The sequence below is a fragment of the Melanerpes formicivorus genome, unplaced genomic scaffold (assembly GCF_026170545.1).
Source record: "Melanerpes formicivorus ecotype bairdi unplaced genomic scaffold, bMelFor1.0.p_v2 SCAF_19, whole genome shotgun sequence".
Classification (NCBI taxonomy): domain Eukaryota; kingdom Metazoa; phylum Chordata; class Aves; order Piciformes; family Picidae; genus Melanerpes; species Melanerpes formicivorus.
The window spans coordinates 15,386,884-15,403,111 of NW_027142371.1; the positions used below are offsets into that span (position 1 = coordinate 15,386,884).

A 16,228-nucleotide genomic window follows, 5' to 3' on the forward strand; every position below is an offset into this window, starting at 1 on the left:
GGTTTGGCCCAGCAGCGACTCGAGTCCGCAGGGCTCGGCCTGGCTCCCCGCTGGATCCCAGGGCCATTGTTTGGGGGACAAGCCCAAGCCAGGCTTCCTCTGCTCTGGAATTTATCCTGCCTCCAGGATTTTCTCAAAGAAACCTCAAGCCTGGAGATGACTTTTTCCCTTCAGCTTGGTGACTGGCCTAGGGCAGCCTGCGCTCCACATCCAGCGGCCCCACGACGTGGCACCCGAGCTCCACAGGGAGGGGAAGCTGCCACAGCTGGCCCCAGCCCTGCAGCAGCCCCCTCACCCCCAGCCTGCCTCCTCTGGGAGGTGAGCAGGGTGTCCTTACACCCCATAGGGAAGCTCTGCATTCTTTCTGTCATGGCTTAACACAGGGAGGGGTCCTGGGCTCAGCACAGTGGTGGCCTGGGCTGCAGGAGCCCCCCAGCACTGCCAGCACAAAGCTCACTGCACCCCAACACAAGGAACCCTGCATCCAGCCCTCCAGGGAGAGCAGCACACCATCAGTGCTGGCCTCAGGGTTGGGGGCCTCACTCCAAGAAAGGCACTGAGGGGCTGCAGCAGGTCCAGAGAAGGGCAAGGAAGCTGGGGAAGGGTCTGGAGAACAGGGCTGGGGAGCAGCAGCTGAGGGAGCTGGGGGTGCTCAGCCTGGGGGAGAGCAGGCTGAGGGGAGAGCAGGCTGAGGGGAGAGGAGGCTGAGGGGAGAGGAGGCTGAGGGGAGAGCAGGCTGAGGGGAGAGGAGGCTGAGGGGAGAGGAGGCTGAGGGGAGAGCAGGCTGAGGGGAGAGGAGGCTGAGGGGAGAGCAGGCTGAGGGGAGAGGAGGCTGAGGGGAGAGGAGGCTGAGGGGAGAGGAGGCTGAGGGGAGAGCAGGCTGAGGGAAGAGGAGGCTGAGGGGAGAGGAGGCTGAGGGAAGAGGAGGCTGAGGGGAGAGCAGGCTGAGGAGAGAGGAGGCTGAGGGGAGAGCAGGCTGAGGGGAGAGGAGGCTGAGGGGAGAGCAGGCTGAGGAGAGCCCTTCTGGCTCTCCATAACTCCTTGAAAGGAGGCCACAGCCAGCTGGGGGTTGGTCTTCTCTCCCAAGGAACAAGGGACAGGACAAGAAGAAATGGCTTCAAGTTGCCCCAGGGGAGGTTTAGGTTGGCCATGAGGAACAATTTCTTCCCTTGAGGGCTGTCCAGGCCTGGCCCAGGCTGCCCAGGGCAGGGGTGCAGTGCTTTCAGAGCCATGGAGCTGTGGTGCTGAGGCCATGGTTTGGTGGTGCCCTGGCAGTGCTGGGCTCATGTTGGACCTGAGGATGTGAAAGGTCTCTTCCAACCCAAGGGTTCTGTTCCAGGGAGCTGTGGCCTTTCCCTGCTGCTCCCTTGCCTCCAGATGCCTCTCCCCTCACCTGCAGGAGGCTGTTTCTCTCACTCCAGCCTCCACAGCAGTAAGGGCATCACTGCCTTGCAGGTCCCCCAGCCCCCCTGCCCTGCCTGTGCCGCCAGGCCGGGGAGCTGCTGGCCTCTGCCTGCCGCGGCAGCCCCCAGGCCCCCAGCAGCCCCGACCCGGGGCCTGGGCAGCAGCTTGCTGCAGCTCCTGGAAGGGGGCTTCTTTTTTTCCCAGAAAAGCAGCAGGGCTGTGCCCTTCCCCACCCGAGGGCCGTTGTGAAACACCCATCTGTTTCAGCTTACCCCAGGCTGGGAGGCTCCGGAGTATATTTAGCAGGGCTGGGGCTGGTTAGAGCAGCGCAGGCAGCGCAGGGCCTGGCAGCCAGCAGCCTTTCTTCTGCTGCCATGGCTTTGGTGCGAAGGAATCCATCCTCCAGGCATCCCACCAGCAGCAGCCCAGCCCAGCAGCCCTCTCCCTGCTTCCCTGTGGCCCTGGGGGCAGGACAGGCAGCGGGGGCCGCGGTGGGGACTGCCTGGCAAGGGAGGGAGAGGAGGGGTGGCCTTCAGCAGCACCCCTGACATCCACCTTGGTGGGAGTGTGGAGAGCTTGGGGATGGAGCAGCTGCTGTGCTGCAGCAAGTGTGGGTGCCTCCAGTCAGCACTGGGTAGAGTGGAGCTGGGAAGTGTCTGCCCAGGGATGGGGCAGGAGCAGCTGAGATCTGCTGCTGACCCCTGACACAAACACAGAACCATCTGGGCTGGAAGAGATCTTGATCAGGTTCAACCCTCACAGCAGCACTGCCAGGGCACCACCAACCATGGCCTCAGCTCCACAGCTCTGAAAGCCCTCCAGGGATGGGGACTGCACCTCTGCCCTGGGCAGCCTGGGCCAGGCCTGGACAGCCCTCAAGGGGCAGAAATTCTTCCTCATGGCCAACCTGAGCCCCCTCTGGGGCAACTTGAGGCCATTTCCTCTTGTCCTGTCCCTTGCTCCTTGGGAGTAGAGACCAACCCCCCTGGCTCCAGCCTCCTTTCAGGGAGCTGTAGAGGGCTGTAAGAATGTCCCACCTCGCTCCAGGTCCAAGCCAGCAAGGGGGCCTGTGGGCCTGGCAGCTCCCAGCATCAGGATATGTCCCCTGGGAGGCAGAGGTGGTGGTGTGGTGCCTCTTCTGGGGACCAGCAGTCCCACCAGCCCAGCAGTGTTTGTCCTCCTGCCTCTCTGGGCTGTCAGCTCTCTCAGAGATGGCCACCACAGCAGCTGGGTGGCACAGGGACCTGGGGGTGCTGCCCACCCCTCCAGGCCTCCTCTGCTGCTGAAGCCACTTCCACAGGAAGGGCTGGTGTGGGGCTGGTGTGGGGCTGGTGTGGGGCTGGCTCAGACTGGGCACCTGGGGCAGTAGCTCCCAGGCAGGAGGGTCTTCTCCACAGCCTGAGCCAGACTGGTCCTGAGCCACGCAGGATGCTGCTGGGCAGAGCTGCACACAGCCTGCTGAAGTCAGCAAGCTCCCACCAGCCCCCCTGGGCAAGAAGCTGCCTCCCACCTCCTTCCAGCACCACTCACCAGAGGAAAACACACCCCAGAGAGAGCAGATCACGCTTTAGTGTTGTCAAGGGAACGTGGCAGCCGCTGCGAGCTGCAGCCCCGGGCTGGGCTCTGCCTGCTCCCCCTGCACTGAGCCCCGGCGCCCAGCTGGCACAGGGCAGCACAGCCAGCCCGGGAAGGGACCCCAGGGCCCCATTCTCCAGCCCAAGAGCCTCCCTCTGTCACCTGGCAGCTGGTCCCACTCCCCCCTGTTCATCTTCAGTGCAAGGCTGCTTCCAGCATTCTCCCAGCATCTCCCTTTGCTTTGCAGGGCTGAGATGAGGCTCAGCTGGAAACAGCTCAGCTCTGAACACAGGGATGCCTCATGAACACCCCCCAGGAGCATCTCATGGGGCAATGCTGCAGTGGGAGAGACCTCTGTGATGCCTTCCTCTGCCAGTCTGCACATGGCTCCCTTGCCCAAGGCCAGGCCTGCTGGCTGCTGCCTCAATTCAAAGAGAACTGAGCCCAAACCCAAGAGTAAGAGGAGCAGCTCAAGGAGCAAAGGGAGCCCCCAGAGTGCTGAGGCAGGAGGGGGGAGCAGTGAGCCCCACACCTCCCTCCCATGGGATCTGAACCAAGCAGCTCCTTTAGGCTTCACTTTTTCATGCTATAAATGCACTGCAGCTGAAGTCATCTGGAAACCAACCCCTGACAGCAGCAAGCACTGGGGAACAAACATCTGCAACCAGCTCTGGCCCCAGGAGCTCAGCTCTGCTCCCAGGGGGCTGGCAGCACCACGGCTGCCTGCCCCTGTGCCAGCTGCCTCACTGGGCTGCCAAGGTGGGCACAGAAGATGCTGCTGTGGTTGTGTGCTGGGTTTTCACCTGCCCACTCTGTGCAGACTGGCAGCTGAGTCAGACCAAGCCTCTCCAAGGAGGGTGGCATCCAGGACAGTGTGGGCACAGCTGTGGCAGTGGGAAGCCACTTGGCTGAGGCCCTGCTGCTGTGCCACCCACTTCCCTGGGGTGGGCTGTACAGCTTCTCTGGCTGAAAAACACCAGGTCTCTTGGATGCTCCCCACCAGCCCTGTTCTCCAGACCCTCCACCAGCTTCCCAGCCCTTCTCTGGACACACTCCAGCCCCTCCATGTCCTTCTTGGAGGGAGGGGCCAAGAACTGAGCACAGGACTCCAGGAGTGGCCTCGGCAGTGCCCGATACAAGGGCATGATCCCCGCCCTGCTCCTGCTGGTCACACTGCTGCTGCTCCAGGCCAGGATGCTGGTGGCCTTCTTGGCCACCTGGGCACACACTGGCTCGTCTTCAGCTCCTGCTGACCTATACTCCCAGTTCCTTCCCTGCTAGGCAGCTGGGCTGGACTCTGATCTCTCCACTGCCCACAAAGCACCACATTTTGTTCCACTTAGATTTGAGTCCCAGTAGTGGAAAGGGCAAAGCTGCCTGCTGCCAGGCTTGCCCAGAGTCTCCAGAGCAGCAGGGCTCAGCCTGCACTGGGTGGGCTCTTGAGCAATACATTTCCCACCCCAGCTAATTGATGTAAGGCAGAGCAGCGGAGCCCCTGGAGCCCCGAGCCAGCCACGGCCGCGCTGCCGCCCCGGCCGGCGCAGGGCAGGGGAGGAGAGAGGAAGAAGAGGCACAGAAGCTTCTCACCCGCTTTGTTTCAGGCACCAGGTCGTCCTTCATCCTCCTCTTGGTCCAATCCTTGGCCAGCTCATCCTCTGCTATCTCCTGCAGGTGGAAAACAGCCACCTGGGCTGAGGTGCGGCGGATGCGGCCGCTCGGGGTCCTTTCGAAGTCTTCCACGGGGCCAGGCTCTGGCTTCACCTCCTGCTCCCCTGGAGGCTGCAAGGGAGACAGAGTGAGGATGAGGAGTGAAGCAGCAGCGAGCTCTCCAGCGCCAGGGTGGACATCACAGAATGGGTTGGGTTGAAGGGACCTCAAAGCTCAGCCAGCTGCAGCCCCCTGCTGTGGGCAGGGACACCTCACCAGCCCAGGCTGCTCAGGGCCTCATCCAGCCTGGCCTGGAACAGCTCCAGGGAGGGGGCAGCCACTTCTGATCCAGGCCAGGCCAGGCTGCTGCTGGCCTTCTTTACCACCTGGGTACACTGCCAGCTGATGTTCAGAGGGCTGCCACCCAGCACCCCCAGCTCTTTCTCTGCCAGGCACTTTCCAGCCGCTCTGCCCCCGGCCTGGAGCACTGCCTGGGGCTGCGGTGGCCCAGACGCAGGTCCCAGCCCTTGGCTTTGTTAAACCTCGTGCACCACCTCAGCCCATCGATCCAGACCTCTCTGCAGAGCCTTCCTACCCTCCAGCACATCAACATCCCGCTGCCTCTTGGTGTCACACCAGCTGCAGGGGCTGCAGCTCCTTCCCTCCCCGGCCCCGGCCCCAGCCCCGGCCCCGGCCCGATCTGGGCACCTGCCTTGCCCGGCTGGGCCCTGCCCGGCTCGGTGCTGCCCGCGGGCTCGGCGGCTCGGCAGTCGGTGCCCGGGGGGGGCCGGGCCGGCTCCCTGCGCGGCGGGGGCGGCAGGGGGGCTGGCCGGGGCGGGGTGCTCGGAGCGCAGGTGGTAGTCGTGGCCGGCCTTGGACTTGTACTTCTTGCCGCAGTGCGGGCAGCTGAAGCTGGGCTTGTCGGCCTCGGCCAGCTGCTTGCCACACCGCTTCTGGTGGTACTGGTAGCCCATCAGGCTGGAGAAGTTGGCCACGCAGCCCTGCAGGTGGGGGAAAGAGCAGGGTAAGGAGGGCCGGGGGGTCCGGCCCCGGGGCTGAACCGTCAGGATGCTGCTGCTCCAGGGAGGAGCCGAGGAGCAGAGCAGCTCCCCCCAGAGCAGCTCCCCCCAGAGCAGCTCCACCAACCTGTCCCCCCAGCCCCTGCCCCCCAAAGGCACACACAGGCACAGGAGGAACACGTCCTGAGGAGCAGAGCAGCTCCCCCCAGAGCAGCTCCACCAACCTGTCCCCTCCAAGCAATGGGGGGGTCACCCACCAGCCCCTGTCCCCCCCCAAAGCCACCCAGAGGCACCACAGTGCCAGAGAGTGATGGGAGGAGCAGCCTCCATCCCATGTGCTACCTGCCCAGACACACTGACAGCTCCCCAGACAGACAGGCAGAGGGCAGGCAGCGGAGGGGCAGGAGGTGGGGAGGCACCAAAGCACCCACAGGGACAAACCTCTGCCACTCCCTGGGACCTGTTCATGGCTCAGCACTGCTTCCTGGTGTGCTCTGGTTTCACTGTAGGCTGTGCCCAGGACAGCACCAGCTGGGCTCCTTCCTGACCTCAGGGGACAGAACCTGCCCTTCAGAACTCCTCACCCTGCCCTACACCTTCTGGGGTGGCCCAGGGCCAGTGGGATGGCACTGGGGTGGCTGAACTGGGGCAGAAAAGCCAAGCATGTCCCAAGGGATGCCTGGAGGATGCACATCCTGCACTGGGCTTGCTCCTTCCACCTGTCCCAGAAGGAGAGGCAGGAATCCTTCTCATACCTCATTGGGGCACTTCAGCTTCCCCATCTGCTTCAGCACCTTCCTCAGCCTCTCCCTCTCCTCCTGCTCACCAAGTCCAGCAGTTTCCACAGGAACAGGCTGGGAACAAGGAAGTGACAGAAGTGACAGTCATCCATTTCCTCCTGTGCCAGGAGTGTGTGTGGGCTGACTCACTGCCTCACAGCGGCTGGGGGAACCCCTGTTGGATCCAGAGGAGCTGGATCCCCCTCTGCCTTCACCCCTAGGCACCAGATCTGCACCTTTCCTTGTGCCTATCCTCTGGCTGCACCCAGAGGGGCAGCTGAGAAAGCCAGGAGCACTTCCTGAATGGGCCAGGCACCAGCCAGGGTGATGCCCAGGTGAAAGGCAGGTCACAACCAGGCAGAGCTGTGGTGATGCCTTGCCCTGGTACCCTGGAGATGTACACAGCCAGCTCTGGAGGAGCAGCATCCAAAACTGGAGCCTGTTGGGTTTTGGTCAGGATAAACTTTGTGGCTGCCCTCCCCAGCTTTCCTGTAGCCCCCTTCAGGCACCCAAAGGAACCTTCTCTTCTCCATGCTGAGCAGCCCCAACCCTCCCAGCCTGTCCCCAGCTGGAGGTGCTCCAGCTCTCTGACCACCAGAGGGCTGCTGCAGATGCTGCTGTGGATCCCCCCTGACAAAGGCTGCAGTGTGCTGCAGGCACAGACCAGTGTGTGCAGGCACAGGTCAGTGTGTGCAGGCAGAGGTCAGTGTGCTGCAGGCAGAGGTCAGTGTGTGCAGGCAGAGGTCAGTGTGTGCAGGCAGAGGTCAGTGTGCTGCAGGCAGAGGTCAGTGTGTGCAGGCAGAGGTCAGTGTGCTGCAGGCAGAGGTCAGTGTGTGCAGGCACAGGTCAGTGTGTGCAGGCAGAGGTCAGTGTGTGCAGGCAGAGGTCAGTGTGTGCAGGCAGAGGTCAGTGTGCTGCAGGCAGAGGTCAGTGTGTGCAGGCAGAGGTCAGTGTGCTGCAGGCAGAGGTCAGTGTGTGCAGGCACAGGTCAGTGTGTGCAGGCAGAGGTCAGTGTGCTGCAGGCAGAGGTCAGTGTGTGCAGGCAGAGGTCAGTGTGCTGCTGACTGCTTCCCCCTCAGCCCCAAGAGAGGAAGTGCAGGAGAGCAGCAGCCCAGCTCTTACCTTGCTGACGTGTTCAGCCATGGTGTGGTAGTTCAGGCCAGCCTTGGACTTGAACTGCTTTTTGCAGTGCTGACACTTCAGGGCATCCTGCAGCTGAAGGAATTGAAGCCAAGTCACCATGGAGGCCACAGCCCTGCTGCTGCTGCCGCCAGGGGCTGCTGCTGCTGCCAGGGAGCCCCTGGGCAGCTCCTGCTGCAGCAGCACCCAGTGATGGCACCCAGCAGGCAGTGCAGCCTCCCTGTCCCCATCCCCATCCCAGCCTGCAGCTCCTGACTCTTCCCTCTGTCCTCCTGGATGCTGTTATCAACCCCACATGCCCCAGCTTTTGGAGAACACTGCCTGCTGGGTGCAGATTTAAAGCCTCTCCAGCTGGAAGCATCTGGAGCTGGTGTCTGTCTTCCTGGTGCAGGGCCAGGGAGGAGAAGCTGCTTTGATCTCCCAGCACATCAGCAGCCTGGGCTCTGCAGCCCCATGCACTGGGGCAGCTGCTGGGGGACAAAGAGCATCCTGGGTGCTGAGCTGGCTGAGATTAAGGCTCTGCTGGACACAACCACAGCAGAAGACTTCTCAACTGACACTGCTCTGCTGCTTGACCTGACCTGGCCTCCTGAGTGGCTGGGGAGATGCAGTGCCTGCACACACCGAGGCTGGGGGCAGTCTGCAGGGACTAAGCAGGCTGTGAGTGGGGCTGGGGCAGCTACCAGAGGTGACTGACTCAGGAGGTGCTCTGGGCACCAGGAGGCAGGATGCCTCCCCAGGGAGCTGGTGCCTGGCTGGCTGGGGCCCTGGCTGCTGCTCCTGCCTGGCTGCTGCTCCACCTTCACCACTTCCCCCTCAGTCAAGCCTGGACTAGAAGCTGGAGAGGGAATGAAGATGGAGCTGCAAATCCCTCTTTATCCTGGAGCTCTGGGCAAGTGAAGAACAAACTCCCTGCAGGCAGCTGGGAGTGACTCACTTGTGCCTGGGCAGGGGTGAGCCTTTCCCCAGACCCAAGTGCTTGATCCTAACAAGGTGGATGCTAAAGGCTCCTTGACTCAGCAGAGGCCAAGGGCAGCCAGCCTGGGGCTTGCTCCTGCAGGAGCAGGCCATGGCCACACTCTGACAAGCCCTCTGCCCCAGGATGCCATGAGGATGCCCCTGCCTTTGTCTCCTTCAGGCTCAAGCATGTTGCAACCAGCCCCATCCCTCATTCCCTCTCCAAGCCCAGAGGAGATGGGGCAGGCTGCTCAGTGGCCAGCAAGGAAAGCAGACACCAGTTTGTGTTGGTCAGCAGCCTGCACATCCTGCTCCCACTGTGGAGCTAAGAAACACTGCAGTCATTCAGGCAGAGGGCTGAGAAGGTGCCTGCACTGCAGGGTCACTTGTGAGGAGGGGTCCCTGACTCTGCAGCAGTAGGACCTTGCTAAGGACATGCCACAGGTTCACAGAATGAGGGAATCATAGAGTGGTTTGGGTTGGAAAGGAGCTGAAAGATCATCTGGCTCCAACCCCTGCCCTGGGCAGGGACACCTCCCACCAGCCCAGGCTGCGCCAGGCCTCACCCAGCCTGGCCTTGAACCTCTCCAAGGAGGGGACAGCCACAGCCTCCCTGGGATGCTCAGAGGTGAGATGTGGAGGTTACACACCCAGAGCTTGGGGACTGTCCTCCCTGAGCCTCAGGGTGCTCTGGCAGGGATGCTGCAAAGCAGCCCAGCTCCTGCAGCAGCACAGCCCCCCCTGGCCAGGCCTGTCCCTCCCAGGGAAGGATGGCTCAATACCCACTCCTTGGGCTGGAGCCTCAGGTCCACAGGGAAAAGATGCCTGGCTGTCTGGCAGATCCTGCTGGGGAGGCTGGGGGGCCATGCAGCCCACCTGCAGCCAGCCTGGCTCACAGGAGATGTGAGCAGGGGTGGCCAAGATCCTCACTCGGGGGAAGGCAGCAGGCTGGCAGGGGAGGGATGACTCTGCTGGGCATCGAGGCAGCGTGGGGCTGGAAGGGGAGGAGAGCCTCCCACTGCTGTCTGAACAGCAAGGCACAGGCTGAGGAGGCATTCACAGAAGAGAAATGTGGCAGCAGAGCTGAGCCACAGGTTTCCAAAGCAGGAGGCATCCATCCCACGTGGGCTGCCTGTGGGAGCAGCTCTGCAGCTGCTGAGGGCTGGAGCCGCAGCTCTGCCGGCTGGAGCTGGGGCACGGAGACCACTGCTCCCTGCACCATCAGCCAGCTGCTGTGTCCTGACAGCCTGCCTCAGCACACCCCAGCTCAGGGGCTCCCCAGGACGTGCTCTCCCTCAACCACAGTTCCTCTGGCCTGATGCAGAGCACACAGCAGAGCCTCACAGCCAGGACTGCAGGGGAGGCCAGAGCAGAGACGAGCCCAGCCCTAAGCCACTCTGCTTAGCTACTGAAGTACCCAGGCCTGCTGGAAACACTGGGGCAAGGGGCTCAGATCCCAGAGGGATGCAGAAGGGCTGAGAATCAGGTGTCCAAGTCCTTCTGACCTGAAGTGGGGCAGCCAGCTCTCTGAGGAACAGCCAGAGGCTGATCAGACACAGCCCAGAACTGCTTCTAGGAGCAGCAGCAGACATTCCCCTCCCCAGCCCATACTCCCCAGTCCATACTGAGTGATGGGACACAGCAGGCCCTTACTTTCTGGCAGACATCCATGTGCTTTTTCAGCCCCACAACAGTTTTCCTGGTTACAACACTGCAGGTTGGGCAGGAGACTTCTCCCTTCTCACTGATCTCCCTCTGCCACTGGTCCTCAGGGTTTGCTGGTGGAGGAGAGGAGAGAGGTGTGAGACCCAGCTGCAGAGAGCACAACCTGCTTGGGACAGGACAGGGCAGTGCTGCCACAAGCCTTGGTTTGCTAGGCTGGCAAGCACTGAAGTGGGAAGAGCTCCTGATGCCAAAAGCAGAGGGATTTGCCATGGCCAAGCCCAAAGTGGACACAAAGCCTGCAGGAGCTTGGAGCTTTGCCTGTGCCACAGCTGCTGCAGCTGCCTGAGCAAACTGGCTCACTGGGCCCCTTCATGTGGAGTTACCTGACCTGCAGGCATGCCATGGATCAAAGCCATGCAGGCTTCCACAGACTCCTAGGACACCAGGCTGGAAGGGACTGCAAGGATCATCCAGTCCAACCTTGCAGGGCAGGAGCAGAGATGGCCCAGAGCACCCTCTCAAGCCAGGCCTTGAAACTGCCTCAGCTTGCCAAGCCTGCTGGTGTCCCTCACACCCAGGGGGTTACAGCATGATGAGGATGCCCTTGGCCACCTCATCCTGCCCTGGGTGGAACAACTCCCCCCTGGGCAAAGGGAACACTCAGTGGGAGTGAAACAAAGGTGAGCATCTGGGCTCCATCCAGGTGCACCCCTGGGAAGCTCCCCTGGCAATCCTCTTCCAGGCAGCCACAGAGGCAGCCAGGGGGGAGCTGCCTTCCAGGCATCTCTTTGTTTGAAGGGCTGTGACCAGCTTGGAAACCCACCCACAAGAGGAGCTGTGTGGGACCAAAAGCTGCTCCCAGGCCTGGAGTCCTGCTGTGTTCTCAGCAGAGCAGCACTGGGCTGCCAGCAAGGGAAGCTCAGCCTGACTAGAAGCCCCCAGGTCTGTTTGGATGGCTTTGCATGGCTGTGAGATCTGAGAGTCCTTCATTTGAATCTGAAAGCAGTGCAAAGCGTTGCAGCTGTGTTTGTCTCACACTTCCTGCCTTCCCCCTGCTGTCAGAGCTCCTCAGGAAAGTCAGCAACCTGCACCAGGCTGTGGGCTGCACCTCAGAGACCTGGGGGGGCAGAATCATGCCCAGCTCAGCACTGGTAACACTCATGGAGATGGTGCTAGGAGAGCCCCAACATCTGCTCTCCTTAGCATCTTTACCAATGGCCTGAGGAAGGATCAGGGGCACCCTCAGGAATGTTGCAGAGAACATCAAGCTCTGTGGGTGCTGATCTGCTGGAGGACAGGGAGGTTCTACAGAGGCATCTAGCCAGGCTGAGGCCAGGGGGATGAGGCTCAACAAGGCCAAGAGCTGGGTCCTGTATTTGGGTCACCTCAAGCCCATGCATGCTCCTGACTTGGGGCAGGGAGCCTGGAAAGTGTCCCCTGGAAAAGGCCCTGGGGGTGCTGGTCAGCAGCCAGCTGAAGATGAGCCAGGGTGTGCCCAGGCAGCCAAGCAAGCCACCAGCACCTTGGCCTGGATCAGCAGGGCAGGGACTGTGCCCCTGCACTGGGCACTGGTGGGGCCACACCACAAACCCTGCCTTGAGTTTTGGGTCACTCACTCCAAGAAGGACACTGAGGGGCTGAAGACTCAAGCTGCCCCAGGGGAGGTTTAGGTTGGTCAGGAGGAAGAATTTCTGCCCCTTGAGGGCTGCCCAGGCCTGGCCCAGGCTGCCCAGGGCAGAGGTGCAGTCCCCATCCCTGGGGGGGTTTCCAAGCCCCGGAGCTGTGGTGCTGAGGGCCATGGCTTGGTGGTGCCCTGGCAGCTAAGCAGCTAAGCTCCCCCCAGAGCTGCTCCCTGTGCTGTGCCTGCCCCAGCCTCACCTGCTGGCAGGTGCACAGCTGTCTCCTTCTTCACACTGCCTCCTGGAGACTTCTTTTTCAGCTCCTCTGTGCTGGTGCTGCCCTCCAGCTTCTTGGCTCGGTGAGCTTTTGCCTTGTCCTCTGCTTTGACAAGCCCTGGGGGAGAGAGAGCTTTTATCCACTGCTTGCTTTGATGCCCTCAAACCAGCTCACATTTAGCAGGAAAAAAGTCTCTGCCTTTGGCCCAGGGCCACTGAACTGGCTGTGTGTCTGCCAAGGCTCTCTGGGTAGGGTCAGGACCCTGCTTGTGACAGCCTGTGGTGGTTTAGAGACAGGATCATTCCTCCCCAGAGCAGCAGCTCAGGAGCTAAGTGGGGTAGGATGCTGCTGGCAAGGCAGAGCATGGAGGAGGCAGGCTGGGGAGGAAAGAAAAGGGCATTCTGCAAGCAAAAGGGGAACTGGAACAGGAAGTTCAGGATGTGAGAGATGCTCCTGCTGCTGCTGCTGCTGCACTGGAGAGGCTGCCTGAGTGCTCCCACCAAGGAACATCTGGGCTGAGGTAAGAAAAGGAAACTCTGGCCTGCAAATGATGCTGTGGAAGGGTTGGTGGAGAGAGAAGGGGGCTCAGCCCCCCCAGCCCATCCTGTGCTTCCATAGGAGACACTGAAGGCAACATGGGAAGAGCCAGGGTCAGCTCCAGGCCTGCCCCAGGAGGTCCACATCTCCCTGCAGCTGTGAAGCCAGGCTGGGAATGGAGGCCCCTGGGGAGCCAGCTGCCATGCTGAACCCAGGGCATCCAACCTCCTGCCCTATCTCCACTCTCCAGCTGAGGCAGTAGGCCACCAGCCTGCTCCTGGGGAAGCCACAGCAGATGTTTCAGCCTCCAGCAGTGCCTCTGTGGAGGAGAACAATCCCAGACACCCCAGGAGCCAGGGCAAAGCAAATCAGAGACCACATCCAGCCTGCTCTTTGGTGCTTCATTCTCAGCAAGCCATTAGTGCCTCTCCCCTGAGTGCCTCTCCTACTGGAAGGTGCTGCCCACAGTGCCTGGAAATCCACTTCCTATTTCCCTGATTGAACTTGTTTCACAGCCAGCCTGAATCCAGGAGGCTGCAGGTCAGCTCCAGGCCTCCTTCCTCCCTTCCAGCCCAGCTGGCTGCATTTATGAAGCACAGCCACAGTCCCCCTGCTTTGCCAGGCTGAAGCAGCCACCTCCTGAGGCTCCTCTCAGGGAACATCCCAGTAATGTGCCTCTTCCTCCTCAAATTCATTCCTTGACTGTGGGTGACCAGCACTGGAGACAAGATCTGAGGGCTGGCTGCATCTCCCAACCTTTCCACACAGCAGAAATCATTCCCAATGCTCCTGGCAGCCCCAGGACACCCCAGAATGGTGGGAGGAGGATGATGTGTCTCATGGCTTCCTTGTGTCAGCAGCTCATTCCTCTTGTGTTACAGCTGGACACATCCAGACCCTTCCCTCCCTTCCCCAGTGACAGGGAGCTGACTGTGACCAGTGCCAGCCCTGCTGCTGCCTCAACAGATCCCCAGCACTCCGTGCCCAGGGTCTGGGTGGCTCTCATGTGTTGCCAGCACAGGGAAGTCTCTGGGGATGGCCTTCCCTGGGATGCCCCAGGGAGAAGCTCCAACCCTGCAGCTGCCCAGAGCTGTCCCTGGATTACCTTTCAGCCCAAATGTCCCCGAGATGGAAGGCTGCTCCCCCGTGAACTTCTTAGGAGTTTTCTGTTTCCTTCCTGACTCAAAAGAGAGAAACAGAGAGAGATTTGGTCAAATAACTGCTCTGCCAGGGGGCCTCAGCAGCCCTGGGGCACAGGGTGGGCACACACTGCATGTCAGGAGGTCTCTGCAGGGCACCCACCCACCAGACAGCGCCTGGATGCTGCCTCCCATCCCAGGAAGCCAGGAGCAATCCAGGGGGAATCCAGGGGTGGAAGCAGTGGCTCTGTCCAGCGCCAGAAGGGTTGCCCAGGCCTGGCCCAGGCTGCCCAGGGCAGTGGTGGAGTCCCCATCCCCAGGGGGCTTTCAGAGCCCTGGAGGAGTGGTGCTGAGGGCCATGGGGTGGTGGGGCCCTGGCAGTGCTGGGGTCGGGGCTGGGCTCCAGGTTCCCCAAGGCCTTTCCAGCCACAGCCCCTCTGTGACTGCCCCGGGCTCTAATCTTACTGTGCTTCATCCTCTCGGGGTCCTCCTCCTGCAGCGATGCCTGGCTGCCCTGCAGCGATGCCTGGCTGCCCTGCAGCGAGGCCTGGCTGCCCTGCAGCGATGCCTGGCTGCCCCGCTGCTGCACGGCCTCCCTGCCGCTGGGGGACCTGGCGCCGGGGGTGGCTGCGGCCGTGGCCTCGGCGGCGGCGATCTGGAACTCCTTGCCGTCGCGGCTCTCGGCCGGGCACTCGCCATTCTCGGCGTGCTCCTGGCCCGCCGCCCGCTCCGTCCGGGCCTGTTTGGGATGGATGGTGGGGCAGGCTGAGCTCTCGGCAGCTCTAGGGCAAAGCACAGAGGGCTCGGGTCAGGGGGGGCGGTCAGACAGAGTCCTCCCCTGCCCTCGGGGGGCCGGGGCGGACCCGCGGCGCGGCGCAGCCCGGCTGCCGCCCGCTACCTTTTCTTGCCGCTGCCCTTCCCCACGGCCTTGGGCACTTTGCTGTCTGCTCTGCAGGCCGGCACTGGCCTGTCCAAGTGATTCCAGAGCCGGTGCTTCTCCAGCTGGGTTTTGGAGGTGAAGGCAGCCTCGCAGTAGGAGCAGGAGTAGGTCAGCCGCTCGGAGATGGCTCCCTGCGTGCAGCGGGGGAGAAGGCTGAGCACGGACAGCAGCCCGAGGGGACAGGCTCTGCCCGCTGCAGCCAAGGACACAACCCTGTGGAGCGCCCTTCTGCCCCTCCAAACAGCTCCCAGTGGCCCAAGAACCCACCGGGACCCAGCTGGAGGGAGCCCAGCTCCGTGTCCACACCTCACCAGCAGCCCCTGGCCTGCAGAGAGCAGCGCTGGGGAGGAGCAGCTGAGGGAGCTGGGGATGCTCAGTCTGGAGAGGAAGAGGCTGAGGGAGACCTCACTGCTCTCTGCAGCTCCCTGAGAGGAGGCTGCATGAGGTGGGGGTTGGTCACTTCTCCCTCGTGGCAGGTGACAGAGGAAGAGGAGAAAGTCTCAAACTGCCAGGGCAGGGTTAGGCTGGAGATCACAATCTCTGCTGCAGGAGTGGTCAGGCACTGGCACAGGCTGCCCAGGGAGGTGGTGGAGTCCCCAGCCCTGGAGGGGGTCAACCTGTGGCCATGGCACTCTGGGCCGTGGTCTAGTGGCCAGGGTGGTCTCAGACTGAGGGCTGGACTGGGTGGACTTAGAGGCTTTCCCAGCCCTAACAGTTCCATGATTCTGCCTCTGCCCTTCTCAACTGAACTGCCTGGGGCTAGACCTGAGAGGGGCCTTCCCCTGGAGATGGTGACAGAAGAGCTGGCCAGCAGGAGGGCCAGGCAGTCCCCTGCTCTCCTCACCCCCTGGCAGCGCTGGTAGTGGTACTTCAAGCCATAGATGCTGGGGAACTCCAGCCAGCAGCCTGCATTGGGGCACTTCACCCTGGAGTGGGCTTTGAACTCGTCCTTCCACTGGTTCATCAGGGGAAGCTGGGCACAGGAGAGACGAGAGACACAGTGAGTGGAAAGCATGCCATGCCTGGGTGTGTGCCAGTGCATCCCAAGCAGGGCTGAGAGGGCACATGGGACCCCTGATCACTCCTGCCCACCCCTCCCAGCAAGCACAAAGGGGCCCCTGGGGCTGTGCTGCAGGGCAGAGATGCTCCCTCCAGCAAGATGTGCTGGGACAGATGCCACAGGGCTCCCCAGGTTTAATGATTCCTCCTGGGCATTTACCTTGCTGCATCTCCCAGAGCACAGACACAATGCTCCCAGCCAGGCTGGGGAATAAATCAGGCCAGAAGTTGCCTGGGTGATTTAAGCACCCCACATTTCATCCAGTCACTAAATCAGCCCCTGCTCGTGCTCCCATGACAAACTGCTCTGTGGTGTCCCTGCTGCCATGTGGGAATTGAACTGCACAGCTCTGTGGGGAATAAATCACCCCCTTGCTGGAGCTGCTGGATCATTAACCAGCCCTGGGGTGGCTGTGAAAAAATCCAGCTCGCCTGGGCCTGGGCCTGGGCCTGGGCCTGGGCAGGGGAGGT

At 62.0% G+C, this 16,228-nt stretch overlaps 1 protein-coding gene across 1 annotated transcript in view; it reads right to left on the minus strand.

The window, feature by feature from the left end:
* ZNF512B (zinc finger protein 512B) overlaps positions 1 to 16,228 on the minus strand; it is a 34,646-nt gene that overhangs the window by 12,096 nt on the left and 6,322 nt on the right. The window contains 11 exon segments of the mRNA XM_068150317.1: positions 4,567 to 4,758; positions 5,339 to 5,410; positions 5,412 to 5,627; positions 6,401 to 6,499; positions 7,547 to 7,639; positions 10,175 to 10,299; positions 12,065 to 12,199; positions 13,725 to 13,796; positions 14,224 to 14,540; positions 14,657 to 14,829; positions 15,543 to 15,671. Coding sequence (XP_068006418.1) covers positions 4,567 to 4,758; positions 5,339 to 5,410; positions 5,412 to 5,627; positions 6,401 to 6,499; positions 7,547 to 7,639; positions 10,175 to 10,299; positions 12,065 to 12,199; positions 13,725 to 13,796; positions 14,224 to 14,540; positions 14,657 to 14,829; positions 15,543 to 15,671 — 1,623 coding nt within the window.